This window comes from Aethalodelphis obliquidens, unplaced genomic scaffold (genome assembly GCF_003676395.1).
Source record: "Aethalodelphis obliquidens isolate GAN/ISIS:26980383/991018 unplaced genomic scaffold, ASM367639v1 scaffold12, whole genome shotgun sequence".
NCBI classification, from domain to species: domain Eukaryota; kingdom Metazoa; phylum Chordata; class Mammalia; order Artiodactyla; family Delphinidae; genus Aethalodelphis; species Aethalodelphis obliquidens.
The window spans coordinates 19413010-19437126 of record NW_020837956.1 but is presented as its reverse complement, the minus strand read 5'-3'; the positions used below and the strand labels follow the sequence as shown (position 1 = coordinate 19437126).

General features: G+C 43.7%; 1 protein-coding gene across 1 annotated transcript in view; it reads right to left on the bottom strand.

Moving 5' to 3' along the window:
• Window positions 1-20742, bottom strand: part of CAPN13 (calpain 13) — a 104181-nt gene extending 83439 nt beyond the window's left edge. Inside the window, 4 exon segments of the mRNA XM_027113917.1 lie at window positions 1104-1234; window positions 6805-6920; window positions 7871-7949; window positions 20523-20742. Of these exon segments, the coding sequence (XP_026969718.1) occupies window positions 1104-1234; window positions 6805-6920; window positions 7871-7949; window positions 20523-20720 (524 nt within the window). The 5' untranslated portion in view covers window positions 20721-20742.
• Window positions 20743-24117: the final 3375 nt, after the last annotated feature.

The window sequence follows — 24117 nt, the reverse complement described above, 5'->3', positions numbered from 1 at the left end:
CTGGATGGGGCGGGGTCTTCAGTCTTGCCAAATGATGTCACTTGATCAGATGACCAAAAACCTCAGTAGACTCAGGTTAATCGCTTACACCTGCCATCACATCACTCTTCAGAGCCTTGGCTTCCCCACTTGTCATTATGAGGCATTGGTTAGGAAGATCTTTGGGGAACGTGATTCCAGGGCACTCTCCCCTATTCATTTTTCTCCTGAAATGTGTGGGCCCCTGACCTTTTGTCTCCTAGCATTGGCTTCCAGCTCTGATGTGTCCCTCACTTGTGTGGGTCTTGATGACAGCGACCTCTCACACACACACGTACTCTTGCACACCCCGCCTGAGCCAGCGTGAGCGTCTCTCCCAGTGCCCAGCACAGTGCCTGGATTATGATTAAATGCACCATACACAGCTGTTGAATAAAAGCAACCCAAACTGTCTAAGTGGAACAGGTGACTTGGGGAGTTTATAAGTCCTCGAGCTTGTTAACACCAGCAGGTAGCCCCTGCCTCATGGTGTTTGGACCATATAATAATAAACAGCTCCTGCCCTGCCCCCAGTCATAAATGCAATCTCACGGTAGCCACACCAGGTCCCCAAGTGTCCCGCCCGGGTCACTGCTCAAATCACTCCCCCCCTCATATCTCCTCTCTCTTTTCTGAAATCCTACCCATCCTTCAAGGCCTCGTTCAACGCCACCTCCTCTGTGCAGTCCCAGCTGAGTCTCTGTGAGTCAGAACTGCTGTCTCTCTCCTCTGCCCCTCTCAGCAGACTTTGAATATGATACTACATTTTATTTGCGCCCGTACACCAGCCCTGACAATGATACCGTTGTCAGTGCCTATTTCTGTCCAGCTCTGCCCTGCCCACCCCTCGCCATGTGTCTCTGGGTCCCTCCTCTGGCTCCAGCTGAGCCTTGCGCACAGTGATTATTTATGGAGGATGCCCAGCAAGGGGGCAAAGGCTCTGAGGCTCCCAGGGGCATCGCTTGCATTGAGCAGAGCTGCCAAAAGTCTTAGCGCCGGCTGGTGGGGAGCGTCAGCCGGGGCAAGTGGCTGGGCAGGCAGGGCCAGCATCCAGGCCCTGGGCAGAGGGACGGGCCCATCCTTACTTGGCGTAGGCTTTCTCCAGCAGGCTCGGCCAGAACTCTTGTTTGTTGCGAGGATTAACGAAGTGCTCACTGTTCAGGACAGGTAGGCGATCGTCAATCACCACTTCCACCCGCTGGCCACACTGCCAGAACTGGAGGAGAGAGAGAGTAATATACGCCTTAGTAGAGTTGGGGCAGGAGGGAGGTGCTGGCCCTCCGACTCAGGCCAAAAGATCACCACCTTTGCCACTTAACCACCACAGTGCAACAAGGAAGTCTATCCAGACCAAAATTCCAGCCCAGGTTGGCGCACGGGGGACCGGACTGTCACCTCCACTGACAGGTGAGTCACAGATCAAGTTAATCAAGGAAAATACAGCAGGGAGGAAGGAGTCTTGGGCTCCAGCTGGACTTTGTGGCTGACTCCTGCCTCACTTTGGCAAGTCCTTTGTGAGATTCAGGCGCACTGAAGACTCTCCAGGTACATCTTGTCTACAAAATGGCAGTAGGGGGAGCAGATGCTGAGTAGCAAAGGAGAATGGGAGATATAGAGTGTTGTGATGGGGAAGGAGAGCCTTTAGGGAGCTGAAGGCTTGAGAGAGGAGGCAGGATTCCAGCAGGTGGTGAGGCGCAGGGAAGGCATCCCAGATGCGGCGGCAACAGTGTGGGCGGAAGCCTAGGGGCCGAACAGTGAGGTTGCTCGGGGACTGAGCAGTTACAGCCTCACCCTGGCCCTCCTCTCCTCACGTCCAGCTGTCTCTGCCAGCAGAGCAGCCGCCATGAAGCGGGCTGGCACTGTTGCTGCTAAGCGTGCAAATGAACCAGATGCTCCTCTCCAAAACAGAGTGGTTTAATCTTCAGCATTCAACTCTTAATGGTTCACCCGGGGGCATTGCCAAATGAGGATAATTCATAACAAAGCCAGCTTTTTGGAGTTGGTTTGCTGGTCTCTGGATCAGCAACAGGGCTTCTGGCTTCAGGCCTGAGTCTTGACAAGATTCAGGCAAGCCTCCGATAGTCGGGCTTGGAGTAAAGCTGGGTGGATGCAATCCATCATCTGCTCGGTGGTGACAGGGAGACTTGCCCACAGCCGGATGTCCCAGATGTTGGGCTTTTGCATACAGATGAGGATGCACTTTCGAAGCAGGGAGGGAGACCAAGACAGAGATGTCAGTGGAGACAAGACAAAGAAGATGTCCTCGCAGTCTTTAATGACAGTGCACTGGAGCTGGTGTTGCCCCAGCTGTGGATCTGCTTCCCGACTGCAGTAAGATGCACAGGAGGGTGAGGCTGGGAGCCAAGAGGGATGCTATTACAGTGAGATCATGAAACCTGTCCGAAGCATCAGGGAAGCTAACGCTAGCTCCTTGAAGGAGGATACTAGAAGGACAGACCCATCTGGATGTGGGGTTTAATTGGATAGCAAAGTGTAGTAGGTGGTATCCAGTCAGTGGAACCGTGCTCCAGTCCTGGTTTTGTTTTTTTGTCCCGAGCAGTAGATATTGGATAAGACACTTAATTCTCTGTGATTCAGTTTCCTCATCTGTCAAATGGTGGTAAGAGTAAGAGCTACCTCCTACTGTGATGGGATCAGATGAGTGTGTGAAGGTGAGATCACAGGTTTGAAAGTAAGAACTGTTTCTCGACAGGCTTTTCGTTCAGCACTTAGGTTAGTGCCTGGCACACAGTAGGCCATAAAGAATGAGTGAGTCCTGGCTTGAACGAGATCCTCTTGTTGGTTCTACCCTCACTCACATCTTCCCACACCAGTAATGCTGACCAGACTTGTTCTCCCTATACAAAGGGAACCTCAGATAAGATCATCGTTCCCAAAAAGGATGAAAATGGCCTGACTGGTGGTTAAGAATGAGGCCACCGATCTGTGTTTCCTGGTTCACTGCTCTGGGTGAGGAGGGCTGGCGCCTGGATAATGTCTGCGCCCGTCAAGAAGCTGGCTGGTGCCATTGAGCCAGTACCCAAGTGTCTGAGGGAAACCAGAAGTGTTTTGGGCAAAGCATCCAAGTTGCCCAGGCACTGGGCCCTTTCCAGAGAAGAGTGCCCAAGCTCAGAATGATGAGATGTACAGAGGTCAGCACTTGTAGCTATTTCTGGGGAACTGTGGGACTATCTTCACCACCAGAAGGGCAAAGCATGTCCAGCCTGGGCCTCAGTTTGTCCTAACTACCTGTCACCCCACCAACACTTGCACCCCTGAGGTGAGCCCAGACACAGCTAAACACTGCACCCTCTGGCTAACTCCTCAGTGTGACCCTTGGACCAGCAACATCAGCATCATCTGGGAGCTTGTTAGAAGACCTAGCATGCAAATAATTGGACTTCAGGAAGAGAGAACAGGATAAAAGAGGACACTCAGAAAAAAATGGAGGGAAACAGCTGAGCAGAAAAAGGAGGCAGGTCTTCAGAACAAAAGTGCTCACTAAATTCCAGGCGAGATTAATCTTGCCTGGAATTCACGCATCTGGACATTTCTAGAGAAATTTCTGAACCAAGGAGAGAGATCGCCTCCTATAAACTTGCAATTTGAGAGAATATGTTGCATACAAGGTCAAGAGAATAGATTAGCATTGGATTTTTCTTCTGCAACATTGGGGAAGGTACAAGACAATCGAGAAACGTTTACAGATTCTTGAGGAAAAGGAATGTAATCCAAAAATCCTAAACCCAACCGAAATATTGTTCTTAAGTAAGAGCAAATGAAAAATACTCATGTAATCTGAGGAAACTATTCAAGGAACTACTCCTATCAAATGTGGATGAAATTAGAACAAAAATCTTAAGAGGAAACGAAGGCTGAAAGAAACAATGGTGAGTAATGAGTTTTGAATATTCTTTGGACAAGAAATATACTGGTAACGTAGTGAAAATGAAATTGATAGTGAAAGGATGAGCAACGATATGATAGGGAAATGTAAGTAACAGGAAGCTGGAGTAGCAATGTGAATATCAGATAAAGAGGAATTCAAGTTCAGAAGCATAAATATAGCAAAGAGGGATATTGTGTAAGCTTTACTGCAACAACTGGAGAGCAAGAACATAAATATTTGGGCACCAAAGAATAGAGCAGGAAAAGTATAAAGCCAGAGCATGAGATACCCTCCAAACTATAACTTTGGGGAAGAACTTTAACTCACTTCTTTTAGAATATGACAAATCAAATAGACAAAAAATAAGCCAAGATAGAAGAGATAATTGCAGATTATACAATGTGCAAATCAGAGAGCTTGATCCCATATATCATGGATAATATATACTCTTCTCATATGTCCATGAAGCATCTATAAAAACTGTTGTGGACCTGGCCATGAATAAAACTTTAATAATTTCCCCAAATGTGAGAGTTTATGATGATCAGAATACTCTGATCATCATCTAATAAGTCTAAAATTCTACAACCAAGAGATGATCCCCTATAAAACTTAATCAAAACTAAAAACATCGTAAAAAAGCTAAAAACATATTAACTTAAAATTAATAAAAGACATTTGATATTAAAATCGATGGATACAGAAAAGATCTGAGAAGGAAAATTTTAGTCTTAAATCTTTTATCATGAAGAAAAAAAGAAAGAATATTAAGTGTATAGTTTCAGAAAACAAAAAACCAATAAAATTGACCAGGAGAAAGTAAATGGGAATTAATAAAAATAAATTGAAATTAATTATATGGAAATCAAAACCCTAAAAGAAAAAGAATAGAAAGAACAATGAAAATTGAAAGTTGAGTCATTCAAAAACTAATACAGTAGATTGGTTGGATTAAGAAGAGCTGGATTAAGAAAAAAGGAAAAATAAAAATATAGTTTAGGGATTAATAAAGTTGACTTAATCACAAATTAGAAGAAATAAAATAAATTTTCAGAGAATTATATAAGCAACTTCGGTGCAATAAATTTGGAACTACAGAAGAAACAGTTGGTTCTCTTGGCAAAATATAAATTTCAAGAATTAACTCTAGAAGAAATAAGAGGCCCAAGCAGATCAACAGCTATTGAACACATCAGAAGAGTTTAAGAAATCATATTTAAAAAGGAGATAGAGGGGCTTCCCTGGTGGTGCAGTGGTTGGGCGTCCGCCTTCCGATGCGGGGGACACGCGTTCGTGTCCCGGTCTGGGAGGATCCCGCGTGCCGCGGAGCGGCTGGGCCCGTGAGCCACGGCCGCTGGGCCTGTGTGTCCGGAGCCTGTGCTCTGCAACGGGAGAGGCCACAGCGGTGGGAGGCCCACGTACCGCAAAAATAAATAAATAAATAAAAAGGAGATAGGTCCAGACGATTTAACTATTGCCTATTTTACTTCTAAAGAACAGATAATCAATGATTAACAGCCATTATACAAATTATTTCAGATCAAAGTAAATTTCAATAGGTTCACATTAAAACGCAAGCATAACTCCACAGTAAAAACAACAAACAATGGGAAGCCAATTCCACATGTGATACAGATGTAAAAATTCTAATAAAATTTTTAGCAAATTTAATCTAACAGCGGATTAAAAGAATGACAAACCAGGAAAGTATGTCACTGAAACCAAGAGACAGCAGGATTTTGCTCTTGTCACTCTTATTCAAAATTGCAACCTTCTAATTAATGCAACAAGGCAAAAGAGCAAAATAAGCTCTATAAATATTAAAAGAAGAGGCAAAATTATCTTTGTGGATAATATAACTAAAAAAAAATCCAGACACTACTAAAGAAAAAAATTAGAACTAATAAAAGAATTTGGTAAGGCGGCTAGATACAACTTAATATAAAACAAGGAACAGCTTTCCTCTTTTTAGCAACGTCTAGTTAGAAAAATCATTCATATTAGCTACAAACTTGTAAATTATCTGAGAATACATTTACCAAGATGGGTATAGCATGAATATCAAAACATAACTATAACATTTTACTGAAGGGCATAAAACTAGTTCCAAATAAATGGAAAGATATACTGTCTTTTTGGAAAGGAATAACTACAGTAATAAAAGTTTGATTTTTCCAAATTAATACATAAATTTAATGCTGCTCTATTCTGCATCACAGTGGCTTTTCTTTTCTTTTCTTTTCTTTTTTTTTTGATACGCGGGCCTCTCACCGTTGTGGCCTCTCCCGTTGCGGAGCACAGGCTCCGGACGCGCAGGCTCAGTGGCCATGGCTCACGGGCCCAGCCGCTCCGCGGCATGTGGGATCCTCTCAGACTGGGGCACGAACCCGTGTCCCCTGCATCGGCAGGCGGACTCCCAACCACTGCGCCACCAGGGAAGCCCAGCTTTTCTTTTTAAAATAGACACATGATTTAAAAATTCTCATAGAAGAATAAATGTGCAAGAATCACCAAGATAAAATATTTTGGGGGCAAGCATAATGAATAATGAAGGAGGACCTATGCCACCAGATATTACAGCTCATTCTAAAACTACTGTAAGCAAAATAACCAGATATGGCACAGGAATAGACAGACAAAATCTCAATGACGTACAGGGTTCTTGATGAATGACTCTTCTCTTTTGCTGATTGTTTCTGCCATTCTTTATATTTACATGAAAACATTTTAACTCTCATCCTCCCTATGTGTCGTCAGATCATGAGCCAACACAGAGTAACAACACATAAGTGTCTTTTCCACATCTCGGGCTGCCAGACCAACAGAACTTTCACGACGGTCGCCTTCCTGTGCTCACAGAGAATCCCATTTAAGGAGCATCCCAGCAGCACACTTACCGGAAAATGGAAAATCCCTGTATATTGGTATGAAAAGCTTTGGTCCATTAGGATCTTCTGCAGATGCTGTGGGTTCTGTGTCAAGGAGCCCAGTGCTGCCAGGAACCAGCAATCTCCTGGGAGGGGACATAAGCCATGAGAGCTGCCTGGACACAACTGGAAGCCCCATCCCATGTACTGCACAGAGTCAGCATACCTCCTTCTGAATAATGCATTTTTTTCTGTCTGAGAGAGGAGAACCAGAAGAAAGATTCATTGGGTTCAGTTCCAAGCAAAATAGAGAAGGTGATGGTAGTGGTTATGGAGATAGTGGTAGTGGTGAAAGGGGTGATGGGGGTAGAGGTGGTGATGGGGTGGAGTAGTGATGGGGTGGTGGTGGTGATGGGAGTGATAGGGGTAGAGGTGGTGATGGGGTGGTGATGGGAGTGATGGGGTGGGGGTGGTGATGGGGTGGAGTAGTGATGAGGTGGAGGTGGTGGGGATGGGAGTGATGGGGTGGGGGTGGTGATGGGGTGGAGTAGTGATAGGGTGGTGGTGGTGGTGATGGGAGTGATGGGGGTGGAGGTGGTGATGGGAGTGATGGGGGGGTGGTGGTGATGGGAGTGATGGGGGTGGGGGTGGTGATGGGGTAGAGGTGGTGCTGGTGTGATGGTAGTGATGGGAGTGATGGGGGTAGAGGTGGTGATGGGAGTAATGGTTTTACCGAAATAGCACATACAAAGTATCTAGCACAGCCTTGCAGAAGTTCAATTAACGTTTGCTTCCCTGATGCTTCTCTCTACTCAGTGCTCAGATTAAACTCTGTGTCTATTTGCTCCTTTTCTTTGATAATTGCTCTCCCCAAAGGGCTCTGCACACCCGCTACTGAGCCGACTTCCAGGCTGAGGGTCTGGGTGTGAACAGTCCGTCCACAGCAACACCGAGGGTGCCAGCCTTGCCTCCTCAGAAGATGGGGCAGCATTCTGGGGGTCTGGGTGGGCACTGCTCTTGACCCCCCCTACTCTGAGGCTGACTTTGGGCAGCCTGCATCAATCCAGGGCTGGGAAGGAAGAGGTTGAGTTCTTACCTGCCTCCCCCTGTTGGATGTCGAAACTGCTCACACCTTCCAGGATGAAGTGAGGCTCTGATTTACCCTTCAATAAATCCTTAGAAAAGAGGGAGAAAAGCCATGAGCATCTTTCATTCCTCTATCTCCCAGTGTGCTACCCAAGACATCACTCTCTTTGTCTTTGAGGGGTAGAGGTTACTTCTTTAAACAGGTGTTTAAAATATGAGGTAGGAAAGCTGCCCTCATTCTTCAGGTTTTATTGCTAACAGCAAGGCAGATGTCAAAAGGGTGTATATGTAACTGACCAAAAAGGCAATAAATGCATAAGCAATCTGTGCCAAGAGATAAGGACTCAGGATCCTTACATCAAATGATCAGCCATCCTGGTACCAACAGCACTATTTCTTTAGGAGTTTATAAACAACCAAAAAAGAAGAGGATGCATTTATTAGAGGAAACTTTTATAAGCATAACCACGCTTTCCTTGTGAAATGTCATCTCTCAGAAGTCAGTGTAGACATTCTGAGCTCCAGGTTCAAGTCCAGCCATATGCTGTACAGGACAGAGGACGTGCATTATTCAGGCCTTTGCCCACTCCCTGGCTAACACACAGATGGATTCTGGAAGACCCCAAGCAGCCTCTAGGTTCTCCTGCTACCAGGAGCCCACAGGATTATCCTGAGCTTCCTCTCTGTGCATCTCTTCCTGGATTTCCATTGTGTGGAGTTGTATAATTTGGTAACTGTTCCTGTATCATTTCTTTTCACATTGACAAATAAGTCCCCAGAGAGCAGGGCGGCAAAGTAGATTCATCTACTCAACAGCCATGAACGTGTGGAGTCCTGTATCTTGTGAGACCTGTCAGCCCTTCGTACACTGCCGGCCAGTTTCCCAGTGGAGCCGCCAAGGGGAAAACAAAGGTGTGCGTGTCTGCAAACAAGTCAGCCAGCCCACCTCACCAGGCCTCCTCCCACCATCTTCTCTGCACATAACCAGCCCTCTCTGATGGCCAGGGCAGGGCACTCAGGCTCAGGCCCTTGCGATGGAGGCATCCAGCTGACCCTATGCCCTACCCTTGGCTGCTCAGAACCTGGGGTCTCTCCCAACACCAGCAGGAAGGGCAGCTCTCCACAGGGCCCTGGAGGGAGCAATTCTCCCAGTGTCAAAGCAACTTGGGGCACTTCAGTGGCTTTAGCTGTCCCCTCACCTTCTACTGGAAAAGGGAACTCAAGGTCTCAGTGGAGGCTAGCTGGAGATCCTCCACTCAGGGATTAAAGAAGAGGGTGGAGGCCATCAGGTTTTTGTTTTTTTGGATGGGGTAAAAAAGACAGTGTGGCTCAGCTTTCTAGACCCAGCACAGCGGCAGCTTCTTCGTCGTTTACCCCTGGTTTACCCCCATGATGGACAGAGGAGGGGTAGGTATACTGAGAGTGATTGAACCGAGCATGGTGTGGAATCCTGCCTGCATTGTTCCCTGGGTGACCTTGAGCAACTTTCTTTACTTTGCTGAACCTCAGTTTCTTCATATGTAAAGTGGGAGTCAAATGAGAAAGCCACTGGTGCCCTGGCTGCTGTTACCAAACCCTCACCGAGGACTAGATGCTTCATTCACAGTGGTCTCCCGACAGACTTGCAAAGCAGGAGTCTGCATTTTACAAAGGAGGAAGGATGTGAAATACTCAGTGTAGCATCAGACAAGGGACCTGTTCAATAAATATTGATCCCCTGTTTCTGTAATATTTGCAAAATTAAAAAGACCACACTCATGGATAAACCCAGCATCTCAAATGCATTCCTTATAAAACGAGAGACAGCTGAATGGATACAAAAACAAGACCCATAAATATGCTGTCTACAAGAGACCAACTTCAGACCTAGAGACACATACAGACTGAAAGTAAGGGGATGGAAAAAGATATTCCATGCAAATGGAAACCAAAAGAAAGCTGGAGTAGCAATTCTCATATCAGAAAAAATAGACTTTAAAATAAGGACTATCAGAAGAGACAAAGAAGGACACTACATAATGATCAAGGGATCGATCCAAGAAGAAGATATAACAATTGTAAATATTTATGCACCCAACATAGGAGCACCTCAATACATAAGGCAAATACTAACAACCATAAAAGGGGAAATCAACAGTAACACATTCATAGTAGGGGACTTTAACACCCCACTTTCACCAATGGACAGATCATCCAAAATGAAAATGAATAAGGAAACACAAGCTTTAAATGATACATTAAACAAGATGGACTTAATTGATATTTATAGGACACTCCATCCAAAAACAACAGAATACACATTTTTCTCAAGTGCTCATGGAACATTCTCTAGGATAGATCATATCTTGGGTCACAAGTCAAGCCTTGGTAAATTTAAGAAAATTGAAATTGTATCAAGTATCTTTTCCAACCACAATGCCATGAGACTAGATATCAATTACAGAAAAAGATCTGTAAAAAATACAAACACATGGAGGCTAAACAATACACTACTTAATAACAAAGTGATCAATGAAGAAATCAAAGAGGAAATTAAAAAATACCTAGAAACAAATGACAATGGAGACACAACGACCCAAAACCTATGGGATGCAGCAAAAGCAGTTCTAAGAGGGAAGTTTATAGCAATACAAGCCTACCTTAAGAAGCAGGAAACAACTCGAATAAACAACCTAACCTTGCACCTAAAGCAATTGGAGAAAGAAGAACAAAAAAACCCCGAAGTTAGCTGAAGGAAAGAAATCATTAAAATCAGATCAGAAATAAATGAAAAGAAATGAAGGAAACAATAGCAAAGATCAATAAAACTAAAAGGTGGTTCTTTGAGTAGATAAACAAAATAGATAAACCATTAGCCAGACTCATCAAGAAAAAAAGGGAGAAGACTCAAATCAATAGAATTAGAAATGAAAAAGGAGAAGTAACAACTGACACTACAGAAATACAAAAGATCATGAGAGATTACTACAAGCAACTCTATGCCAATAAAATGGACAACCTGGAAGAAATGGACAAATTCTTAGAAATGCACAACCTGCCAAGACTGAATCAGGAAGAAATAGAAAATATGAACAGACCAATCACAAGCAATGAAATTGAAACTGTGATTAAAAATCTTCCAACAAACAAAAGCCCAGGACCAGACGGCTTCACAGGCAAATTCTGTCAAACATTTAGAGAAGAGCTAACACCTATCCTTCTCAAACCCTTCCAAAATATAGCAGAGGGAGGAACACTCCCAAATTCCTTCTATGAGGCCACCATCACCTTGATACCAAAACCCGACAAGGATGTCACAAAGAAAGAAAACTACAGGCCAATATCACTGATGAACATAGATGCAAAAATCCTCAACAAAATACTAGCAAACAGAATCCAACAGCACATTAAACGGATCATACACCATGATCAAGTGGGGTTTATTCCAGGAATGCAAGGATTCTTCAATATACGCAAATCAATCAATGTGATACACCATATTAACAAATTGAAGGAGAAAAATCATATGATCATCTCAATAGATGCAGAGAAAGCTTTCAACAAAATTCAACACCCATTTATGATAAAAATCCTCCAGAAAGTAGGCACAGAGGGAACTTTCTTCAACATAATAAAGGCCATATATGACAAACCCACAGCCAAAATCGTCCTCAATGGTGAAAAACTGAAAGCATTTCCACTAAGATCAGAAACAAGACAAGGTTGCCCACTCTCATCACTCTTATTCAACATAGTTTTGGAAGTTTTAGCCACAGCAATCAGAGAAGAAAAGGAAATAAAAGGAACCCAAATCGTAAAAGAAGAAGTAAAGCTGTCACTGTTTGCAGATGACATGATACTATACATAGAGAATCCTAAAGATGCTACCAGAAAACTACTAGAGCTAATCAATGAATTTGGTAAAGTAGCAGGATACAAAATTAATGCACAGAAATCTCTGGCATTCCTATACACTAATGATGAAAAATCTGAAAGTGAAATCAAGAAAACACTCCCATTTACCATTGCAACAAAAAGAATAAAATATATAGGAATAAACCTACCTAAGGAGACAAAAGACCTGTATGCAGAAAATTATAAGACACTGATGAAAGCAATTAAAGATGATACAAATAGATGGAGAGATATACCATGTTCTTGGAAGAATAAACATTGTGAAAATGACTCTACTACCCAAAGCAATCTATAGATTCAATGCAATCCCTATCAAACTACCACTGGCATTTTTCACAGAACTAGAACAAAATATTTCGCAATTTGTATGGAAACACAGAAGACCCTGAATAGCCAAAGCAATCTTAAGAACGAAAAACGGAGCTGGAGGAATCAGGCTCCCTGACTTCAGACTATACTACAAAGCTACAGTAATCAAGACAGTATGGTACTGGCACAAAAACAGAAATATAGATCAATGGAACAGGATAGAAAGCCCAGAGATAAACCCACACACATATGGTCACCTTATCTTTGATGAAGGAGGCAGGAATGTACAGTGGAGAAAGGACAGCCTCTTCAATAAGTGGTGCTGGGAGAACTGGACAGGTACATGTAAAAGTAAGAGATTAGATCACTCCCTAACACCATACACAAAAATAAGCTCAAAATGGATTAAAGACCTAAATGTAAGGCCAGAAACTATCAAACTCTTAGAGGAAAACATAGGCAGAACAATCTATGACATAAATCACAGCAAGATCCTTTTGACCCACCTCCTAGAGAAATGGAAATAAAAACAAAAATAAACAAATGGGACCTAATGAAACTTCAAAGCTTTTGCACAGCAAAGGAAACCATAAACAAGACAAAAAGACAACCCTCAGAATGGGAGAAAATATTTGCAAATGAAGCAACTGACAAAGGATTCATCTCCAAAACTTACAAGCAGCTCATGCAGCTCAATAACAAAAAAACAAACAACTCAATCCAGAAATGGGCAGAAGACCTAAATAGACATTTCTCCAAAGAAGATATACAGACTGCCAACAAACACATGAAAGAATGCTCAACATCATTAATCATTCGAGAAATGCAAATCAAAACTACAATGAGATATCATCTCACACCAGTCAGAATGGCCATCATCAAAAAATCTAGAAACAATAAATGCTGGAGAGGGTGTGGAGAAAAGAGAACCCTCTTGCACTGGTGGTGGGAATGTGAATTGGTTCAGCCACTATGGAGAACAGTATGGAGGTTCCTTAAAAAACTACAAATAGAACTACCGTACGACCCAGCAACCCCACTAGTGGGCATATACCCTGAGAAAACCATAATTCAAAAAGAGTCATGTACCAAAATGTTCATTGCAGCTCTATTTACAATAGCCCGGAGATGGAAACAACCTAAGTGCCCATCATCGGATGAATGGATAAAGAAGATGTGGCACGTATATACTATGGAATATTACTCAGCCATAAAAAGAAACGAAATTGAGCTATTTGTAATGAGGTGGATAGACCTAGAGTCTGTCATACAGAGTGAAGTAAGTCAGAAAGACAAATACCATATGCTAACACATATATATGGAATTTAAGAAAAAAAAATGTCATGAAGAACCTAGGGGTAAGACAGAAATAAAGACACAGACCTACTGGAGAACGGACTTGAGGATATGGGGAGGGGGAAGGGTGAGCTGTGACAAAGTGAGAGAGAGGCATGGACATATATCCACTACCAAACGTAAGGTAGATAGCTAGTGGGAAGCAGCTGCATAGCACAGGGATATCAGCTCGGTGCTTTGTGACCGCCTGGAGGGGTGGGAGGGAGGGAGACGCAAGAGGGAAGAGATATGGGAACATATGTATATGTATAACTGATTCACTTTGTTTTAAAGCAGAAACTAACACACCATTGTAAAGCAATTATACCCCAATAAAGATGTTAAAAAAAAAACGACAGAGAATAAAAACGTGGATTACACAGTCAACTTTTAGATATTAGAAAGACCAAAAGAGCCTCACAAACATAGGCGGAAAGAAATGATAAACAGAACAACTGGTGAATTACAAAATAGAAACACAGCAAGATCAGTAACGCAAATATTGAATACATTGTATTTGGGGAGAAGGTTTACTTAGACCCAACCTTTGGCTAATATGCTAGAGAAACCCAAATAAAATTAGAAATAGAAAGGAGGTTTTAGCAGTATAAAAACATGATGTAAAATTCTATACTAATCAGTTTAAGCATACTGATGATTTTCTGACAAGAATTAACATAGCCAAAATGATCCAAGTTGGTAAATAACCTGAAAATCAATAACCTTGAAACAGCATTTTTAAATGATCAAAGAATATCTCCCTATTATCTCTGTCAAGGCTTCTAAGCTCAAAATTTTCTTGCTGAATTCTCTCAAACTTTTAGGAAATAATTCCTGTGTCGCTTACAGTTTGTGTTTAAAAAAAGAAAGAATCCTGCAACCGGTTATTTTAAGAAGTCAGCACAGCCTGGATGCCCAACCTGAGAGAGAGAAACACATACACACACACACACACACACACACACACACACACACACACACACCACATCACAGACTGATTTCATTTACGGAAATATACTGAAATAAATACCCGGCAAATGAATCAACAATAAATTATACAACTAACCCACTACCATTAAGTAGGGTTTGCCATAGAAATGCAGGATGCCAGGATGGTTTCCTATCAGGATATCTAATGGTATAAAATACCATTTACATGGGCCAAAGGAGAAACAATTGCTATCTTTCCAATAAATGCCTTGAAGGCATTTGACAAATGCACAACTTTCTCTGATTTACCAAAATAACAAAATCGAAAATGAAAAAACCCAAAATTTTAGTTAATTAGGAATAGAAAGATACTTTATGAAAATTAAAAGATAATTATTTCAAATCAAAAATCAATTGTCAACATCAAATTTATGGGCAAACACTAGAATTGTGTGCATAAAAGTTAGGTACCAAACTAGCATTTTTTTATCTCCTGTCCTGAGCTGCCTGTTCCTTCCTCACTCTGGGCTTTTAGAGGGGTCCTGGGTGATCCCAAAAGAGCAAAGGTATGAGGAGACAGAAATTATACCCAGAAGCATTTCAGCCTGCCGGGCTGACTTTCTGAGACCAGGCCCACAGAGAAAATAGATCAAGATGGTTGGTAGATAAAAATCCCCTGGCTCTGGGCAGGTCCCCTGTCACTAGGTGGGCTGGGCACACCAGGGCAGTTAGAGAATGTGGTAAGACTGGTGATGGGCAGTCTGTACCCCGAGTGTGATTCAGAATCACGCAGGAGCTTCGCAGACATGGAGACTGCTGGAGGCCGCCCCCCATGACCTGGATTTAGTAGGTCAGATGGAGGTAGAGTTCAGGATCCACACAGCTCCTCAGGCGATTCTGAGGCCCAGCCAGGGCAAGGAGCAGGCTCAGAGAGGTTGAGTGATTTATCCCAGGTCCCACAGGAATCAGGCTGTGCACCAGGCACTCCGCTCCCACAATGCCTTCCCCATGGACCACACTGGCAGGCAGGGTCTTCAGTGTTTTCTGACTCTGGGAGATGGACTGGCCCTTTGAGGTCTCTGCAACATCATCTGTACATAAGGAAGCTGTGATAGTTCATTTTCTGTGCCAATTTGACTGGCTCATGGGGTACCCAGATTTTTGGCTACACACTATTTCTAAGGAGCGTTAGCATTTGAATCAGTGGACTCAGTAAACAAGATTGCCCTCCCCAATATGGATGGACATCATCCAATGTATTGAGGGCTTGAATAGAACAAAACGTAGAGGAAGGGAGAATTCACCCCTTCTCAGCCTGACTGCTGAGCTGGGACATTGGTCTTCTCCTGTCCTGGGACTGGGAATTACATCATCAGCCCCCCTGGTCCTCAGGCCTTCCCACTCGGACTAAACTACACCATCAGCTTCCCTGGGTCTCCAGCTTGCAGATAGCAGACCTTGGGACGCCTCAGCCTCCATAATTATGTGTGCCAATTCCTCATAATAAATGAATCAATAGGATATATCTATATAGCTCCTGTTGGTTATGTCCTGTAGGAGTCTCGACCTCTCCCCTCTCCTCCTCCCTCTTCCCCTCTGCATCCACACCCATAACCCATACCTGAAGTGGTACCAAACAAGGCACTCCCCTGCAGTTGTCTCTGGAGGTGTCCCTTCTAACACAGCATCACTTCCTAAGCGATTCCTGTGTTCTTGTCAAGGGCTCCTCATGCCCTCCCCGAGATGGTGTGCTGCTCTTGGATGAGGAAACATCCGGTTTAGCGTGTTGGTCTTCAGACACAGGCCCTTTCAGCCAGTGGCCACAATTCAGGCTGCGCCAGGTGGCAGCGTCACTCCCTTTTCTATTTTTGCTAGAGAACTCTGCTTTATTGGAATCAGAGTTCTTTGGCTCTGTGGCAATTGGCTGTTGGCGTGCTCTCTTTCTGTCGCCTTCTGCTACCTGTTGCCTTCACAGCCTATGTTCAGAGCGCCACTTTGTTAACCCCTTCCTTTCCGGAATAACTCATGCTGAAACCAAGGTGAATCATTTATAGTAAGTGATCCTTTCGGAAACTCTGCTCTGGCTACTTGGAAGATGAACGTCGGTGTCTGGGTAGGCAACACTTCATTCTGGGATGGCCACAGGCCAAAATCCACAGTGGGGCTGGGTGCTGAGTCCTGAACATGTTTTGGGCCCCCAGCCCATTCTTCAGTTGAGAAATGAACATGTTTTTCACTAAAGAATGGGGACAAAGATGAAATTTCAATTCCTCCGTCTGACGCAGTGGCAACTCTGCTGTGAAGATCTACGTCTACAATTCTGTGTCTTCCAATATGGTAGCCACAAGCCATATTGGCGACTTACATTTAAATAAAATTAAATTAAATCAAATCTGCAATACCTCAGTCACACTAGCCCATTTCAATTGCTCAATACCAACACATGACTAGTGGCTACTGTATTGGCAGAAAGGACATTTCCATCACTGCAGAAAGTTCTATTGGACAGTGCTGACCTACTGAATGAGGATAATAATATTATCTACCTCATAGGCCTGTTATGGTAATTAAATGAAATGTTGTACGTAAAGTGCTTAGATTAATACCTAGCATAGGTACATGCTTGATAAATGGAATTTGTTATTATTCATGAAATAAAATGTTTAGAAGAAAGTGACTCTAAGTGCCAAATTCAGTTCGGGGAAATATCACGCAGAGTCTCCAGGTATAGGTGTAATTCTCAGCATTGTCTCTTGCTGAGGCTGGTGTTGCAGGAAACATTGAGGAGGATGAGGAGTTGGATCCTTTCAGTGCCATTTGCTCCAGGCACAGTCACAGGCATTTACAGAACCTGACTGCCTGCTGGTGGGGGGAGGGGAGGGTGTGGGGAGTGGGTTACCAATTCCTCAAACCCAGAAAAGCTGAAGGAGGCAACAGAAGGAGCTTCTACAGCAGCAAAATGGATTAGGGTTAATTGTTAGAGAGAGGGAAGACAAGAAGAAGGAAGAGGTAGGCGAAAGGAGAGAGAGAGAGAGAACATGAACTATGGGATGCGAAGCAACTTTGCTTCTTCATGAGGCGTAGAAAGCTGAGCCTAGTTTCATGCCCCTGACTCTTGCACTGTTGTTGAACCTGCCTAGCCTAGATGAGTACGCGAGGTAGAACGATACCCATGATGGTTTAACAGTTGCCTGGAGTATGAAGCTTTCCCATTACCTAGAAAAGCCTAGAATGCAGACATGGCCTAAGGAGCCTTGCTGCCACCTCAGCCATTATATAACTGAAGTTTAGGGGATGCCAGTCAGGCCTCTGGTTAGGCACTGAGCAAGCTTTAGATTGGGAGGCAACCTTCTAATAGTGATAGGCAAGAAAATGTGAGAAGAAAGGCACTACGCACGCTCCCTGCCAGGCTACCCTGGCCTCCCCAAATGGTTTCCTCTGACCCACATTTCTCCTTAAAAGTGTTTGCTGAAAATGGCTGAAGACTGAAGCTGAGATGACTGGACAGTGAAAGCCCAAGAAATCCCAGAGGATGGTCCCTGTGGCTGCTACTCTATGCCGTCCCTCCCAAATTGGTCATAGTAACAATAGCTAGTGTTTAGTAAGTGCTTACAATGTGCTAGACAATGTTCTAAGTATTGTCTTCATTTATTCCTTAAAATAATCTTGTTAGGTACTGGTACCATTTTTATCCTCATTCTTTTCACCTATAAAAATGGAAAGAAGGGCAGAAGATAGACAGGGATTGATTCCGTTACCCAGACAAAGTAGGAGATTCTATTGGTGCACAAGGTATTATGAGCAGCAAACAGGAGCCTAAAATACATCACGAGCTTATGATGAAGGCTTACAGGAGGCGATACAGTTGTGGTGTTAGGAATATGTCTCAGAGCCAGACTCCAGGGCTCAAATCCCAGCTCTAACACTTTAGGCAGGTCACTTAATTCTCTGTTTCTGTTTCTCAACTGTAAAATGGGGCTAATAATAGTACCTCCTCATAGAGTTATTATGAGGATTCAGTGAGTCAAGTAAAGCCAGGCCTGCCATGTGGTCAGCACTATCTAAGTGTTGGCCATTACAGGTAGGATTGCTCCATGCTGGCTGGAGCTTCTCCTTCAAGGCTCTTTTCAGTCGCAGCTGTGAGCTGTGGCAGTTGAGGACATCACCATGTTTAAGGGGTGAGTACATCAGCTTTCTCCTCCACCATCTTCCTTGGAAAACAGGTCAACTCAAGAATTCTCTATTATACATGTAGAGCTTGAAACCCATTTCAGGTGCCTGTGGACAGAATCATTCATTCACTCACTTATTCATTCACCCAAATCCTAACAGAATCCTGTGGGGCACACAATCCTATGTGAGGAATAGGACAGTATGTGGAGTCAGAAATTTTAGTTTAAATCCTGGCTCTTTCCCTCACTCACTGTGTCACATTGTGCAAGTCACATCACCTGTCTGAACCTATTCTCTCATAAAACTGGGAAAGAACATGAGACAAAGTAAGAGAAGACACATGGAAAGCTCTGGAAAATACTATACAAGCGTAAGTGCTGACAGTTGTGATAAGGGATACAAAGAGATATGACATATCCACATATACATTATAAAAGAAATGTTGGAATGAAAAATGACCCCCTGGTAGAGCCTTTGGATGGGTGAAAGAAGAACGGGAGTAAAAAGTGTCTGGCCCCTGGCTGCCTCTGTTTTGGCTTCCTGGAATGATTCTGTGTGAGTCATTTCATTTCTGTTTGCCTCAGTTTCTCCGGGACCTCAAAAGACATCACAGTTTGAGATGTTGCTGGAATTAGATAATAAAAAACTCTCAACGTTTTCTAAATAAAAATGTTATAAATTCTTTAACACTATAAATATGGTCTCACATCTATTGCTCAGTACCTTGTGAAAAAAAAAAAAACATTCTAAAAGAATCTCATCTGAAAATAACAAAGGGAGAAAAATATAATCCTTCCAAGCTCTAAATAGAGTTTTCTGCTCAGCTCTCCTTAGGAGTGAAGTCCACAAGTAGGGAGTCATTGTTGGGGACTTACGGTCTCTGGATGGTAAGATGGATTCTAGAAGCTTGAAGCCCCCCCATCTTAACGAAGTAGCATCCTAAGCCCCATCTGATCCCCACTCACCCTCCCCTTCCCCAAAGCTACAAATTGGTCCTGAGTTAGGACAAGAGTTGTTACCTCTAGAGTTTCCGTCTTGTTCTCTGTCATCAGAAAATACCTATTCTGTAAAACCTAACCAGGCTTTATTAAGTGTGTTGCACAGAGTGCTTGGCATTTCAGTCGCATTCAGTAATGCTTGCTGAAGTCATAATCATCAGCTTACTAGACATTAGATTCTTTCCTCTTATTCTAGGTTCTGCTGGCTGCTTTTGGAAGCATGAACAGGAGGTTTGAGCATCAGGGCCCTCAAAGTGGCCCTTAGCCAGGTCCTTTGCGTCAATGAAAATGATATTATGAGAATGTCTAGTGGGCTGAGAAATTTCCCTTGGAGCTTCATGCCCTGAAACTGAGATAGTTCTAGAAAAAACCAACAGGGCTCACCTGGCTTCAGGGTGGAGTTAGTGGTCGTCTACGGGGGTGGGGGAGTCGGGGGGTTTGAACATTGCCGTGAAATACCTCCCTAATTTTACAGCTGATGTTCACAACTCTTTCATAGGTGATCAGCCTTTACAAGATTGAAAATACAAATATACACGACAGAGGCAAGGCAACTGCTGAAATTCATCCTATTATATAAGTGACTGACATGTTATCTTCCCTTTGAGTAAATTCTAATAAGGAAAGAAAAAAGATAAAGACAGTGATACCTGACAGATTAAAGAATGATGAAGACTGACAGAGGGGCTCATTTACGGAGATTGAAGAGACCCCACAGCTACTACTACAAGCCTCCTACCCATGCATTCCCATTTTTCATGTGGGAATCCTGAGGCATGTAACCTAGTGACATGCTGTCTTAGAACTGGGGTCCTGCTTCCTGGTACAGGGTCATTCCATCCCACTGTGGATACAACTCTGTAGCTGAGGGACCAGATGAACTTCAGTCTCCTTCCAGTTTGAGTTGGGCCAGCCCTGAAAACCAGGTCTCAGGCCCCTCATTTCACGGGGAGGCACCATGGGAGGCAGCATGTCAGAGGGTCCAGGAGCTGGGCGTGTCCCTAGAGAGGAGGTTCACTTACCTTTGGCCGCATCCAGCTTAGGCTGGAGAGGTTTTTTCCCTTGAGCAGCTGTAGACCTATGGAATAATTCTCAGCAGGGAATGTCTCATCCTCACACAGCAGGCCTCTGTTTAGGCAATAATCCCGCAAGGAGTAAAAGTCCTGTTGCCTGAACTTGATGATGGGGGTCTTGGCTAGAAGCTTCTGGTTGTGCGCCATGACTCTTCTTGGAAGAGGTATAAGGTCTTTCCCTTTCAGTGAGAAAAAAGATATTTTTAGGGGTAAACCGTCAAGTCCTTTGCATCATTAGATGTGAACCCTTGAAAGGCACTCAGATGTCCCCCACTTTTACAAGTGAGGAGACGGAGACCCAGATCAGTGCTATCCCTGGTAACACAGCCAGTTGGTAGGTGAGCCTGGACTACTATCCAAGCATCCTTCCTTCTAGTTCAGTTTTCAGTCTGCTGTACTGAACAGCTTCTCAGGATGCTCTTACGTGCGTGAGAGACTATTCATACATGAATGAACATTTATTGAATGCTGACTTTACACCAAGCACTTTTCTGAATGCCAGCAATCCAAAGATAAATACGACACGATCTTTATACCCTGGGGGCTCATTATCAAGTGGGAAAAATAGATTAGACATTTCAACAACAAGCTCTCATTCAACAGCAACTGTCTAATTAAAAATGTGTACAGAGTCCTGTGGATGGATATAAAGAGGAGAAGCTAGGAACTGCCAAGGAGAGTCTGGGGTGGTTCTCCCACAAGCACTGACGTTGGAATTGGCCTTGAGGGAAGAAGAATTTGCCAGGTGGAGAACTGGCAGGTAGGTTAAGAAAAAAAAAAAAAAGTCCTTTCAGGTGCCCTGAGTAGCAACTACATGGAGGACCAGGAACTGGATTGGAGAAGTCATGGGTGTTAGAGGGGGTGGGAGGGGCTGGAGAGGCAGTGGAGTGAGGGTTGGGAGTAGAGAGTTTTGGCAGACAAGGCCAGGAAGGTAGGCTGGAAAACTGGACTGCTTTCGTTTTATGCCCTGCAAGCACTGCAGGGCCACTGAAGAGGTGGCTTATGGTCAGATCTGTGTATGGGATCGTGGAGCAAGTTGGAGGCCATACAGCGGGATGGGGAGGGTCTGAGACGGGGCAGAGGCTCGGAGGCTGCTGCATATTTGTCCACGGGAGAGACAGTGTTAGAGCAGTGGTAGTGAAGATGGTGGAGAGACAGATTCCAGAGTCATTTTTTAGGTAGAACCCATAAGATCTGATGATGAATATAGGGGCGGGAGGTTGAGGATGTGGGGGAGGAAGAAGAGGCAGCGCAGTGAACAATCAAATGAGCTTTGAAGTTTGCTCTCTGCTCTCGCCACCTACCTACCGGTTCTGCAATAGTGCGTTAGTATTCAAGCCTGTGAGCCTATCTCTCCACCTGTATGGATTAACGATACCAATCTCAGAGGGTTTATTGCTGTATTAAATGACATTGGACCTAACAGACTGAACAGAGTGACTGGCAAACAGCAGCCACTCAGGAAATGTTGGCGTCCTAATTTCTCTAAAGAGCAGTCAAGGTAGCCTGGGTTTTCTTGTCCAGGAAGCCACAGGGGTGTAACTGATGCCATTTACCAAAATATGCATCACATCCTCCATCTGCAAGGCAAGCTGGCTTGGATCTGAATCCTAATCCACACTTACTAGCTGTGGGACTTGAAAAACCTCTTTAGCCCATAAAGTCGTGCTTTTCAATCTTCTTTGACCAGGGTCTATAAAGGTGACACAAAAGACCGGAAGGTCCATATGTCCTATCCATAACCACTTCACAGCGAAAAAGGAATCAGGTAATGATAAAGAACTGGAGAGGAACATGAAAGAACAACTCATAAAGAAAGAATATGAGCTTACAATCAGGATCTTGGATCACAGAAAAAATATGCAAACTTAAAAAATAACTTATAATTTTCTTACGGTTAACATATAATAGGAGTATGTTGCAAATTATTTAGATAACACAAATTCATCGGCAAAATAGCACCAATAAGTATCACTGTACACACATATTTGGAGGGAAAGATGCATACAATTATCTAGCGAAAGAGATAAGAATAATTTATATTTGAACTATTAGGTTGGACCATATGAAACTGCCATTTCTATAGGTCAAAAATGGTTGAATATAGTCAGTATCATATGGTTTAACCTAAGGTAAAAGTGATTGAATATGAGCAATTTCCTTTGGTTTAGCCCAGTAATGATATATACATTTCTTCAATCTGGCTCTTGGAAAATAACAGGTGAAAATACGTCAGTGCACCTCACCACTCCCTGTAGGGTTAAGAGGAGAACCTACAACAAACTACATAAATAGTGATAAAGCTGAAATAACAGTAAGGTATCGCTCAAGAACAAGAAAATGTTAACAGAAGTTGGCTGCCAATTGAAGACAACGGCAATGACACCTGATAAGGGAGAGTTGTGAAAACCATGGATCCACCATCTGTACACATCCTTAGGGATAGTGGAGTCAATACAACACTGCCAAGCCACCCACCTACAATCATGAGACTGTTATTAAGCAGCTCTTAACTGCAGGTAAAAATGAGTCTGAACAGTTTGGCTTGACTTCTCTATCAGAATCTTGCAAAAGGGCCTTATAATTGGGGATCAGTTCCCAGGCTCATCTGCAGGGCCCTCACTGCCCACCACTGGGCAGTGCACCAGCTGACTTTAGGAATCCCCCTTCTAAGACTCACTTCCCTCCTTTGTGAAATGGAGATGCCATTAAAATGCATGTTATAGAGTTGTTGGAAGACTCAGACAAAACCATGCTTGTCGAATACTTAGCACTGTGACTGGTAAGCAGAAAGCAGTCAGTCAACAGTGGTTATCAGTATAATTAACATTCTTATCATTTTGGCCATGAAAGGATGGTGCAGAAGCCCCACACCCTCTAAGAGGAGGACCTGCTCTTATGAATGACAGGCCAGGCTCAGAGGGGCCTGCAGGGGTGAGGGCCAGGGGTGGGACATCAGACCCATGCCCTCAGCTCAGCTACTGCTCTGAGAGCCCAGAAAGGAAGGAGAAGGCTCTGGGGGACAGGCGGCAGGTCTGGGTGTCCGCTGCTGGAGGAGGTGGTCTGCCGCTTTGCGAAGAAGGAGAATCTTGATGTGGAAAACAGAAGACAGGCTGGAAAGGCAGCCTCCACCTGCACAGACCTCACACCTACTGGGCTCACCTTCTTGCTCTCCAAATTGCTAATGGCTTTCCCAGGGAACAGCCTGTAGACTCACTTTCTCAGGCAGGAAGGGTTTACAGAATTTGACATCTTGCTTGTGTGTGCAGCAGAAAAGGCCAAACAATTTTCCCACCTGTCACTTTGGGGAGGGCTCTTTGGTTTATTTCTTTTCTTCTATGTCCTACTTGCCTCACTTTGCAAAAAAAAAACAAAGGCAGGAGAAGACTCTGCTCTCTTGATAAAGAAAGAAAGATAGAAGGTCTACCTGATATTCAGGATAAAAACCAGTCTTGCTGCTGGGGTATCTCTTGGGTCTAGTGAGAAAAATGGCACAGGAGCTAGAAAAATGGCAAAAAGAGTTGATATCAAGTTATTTTTTTTA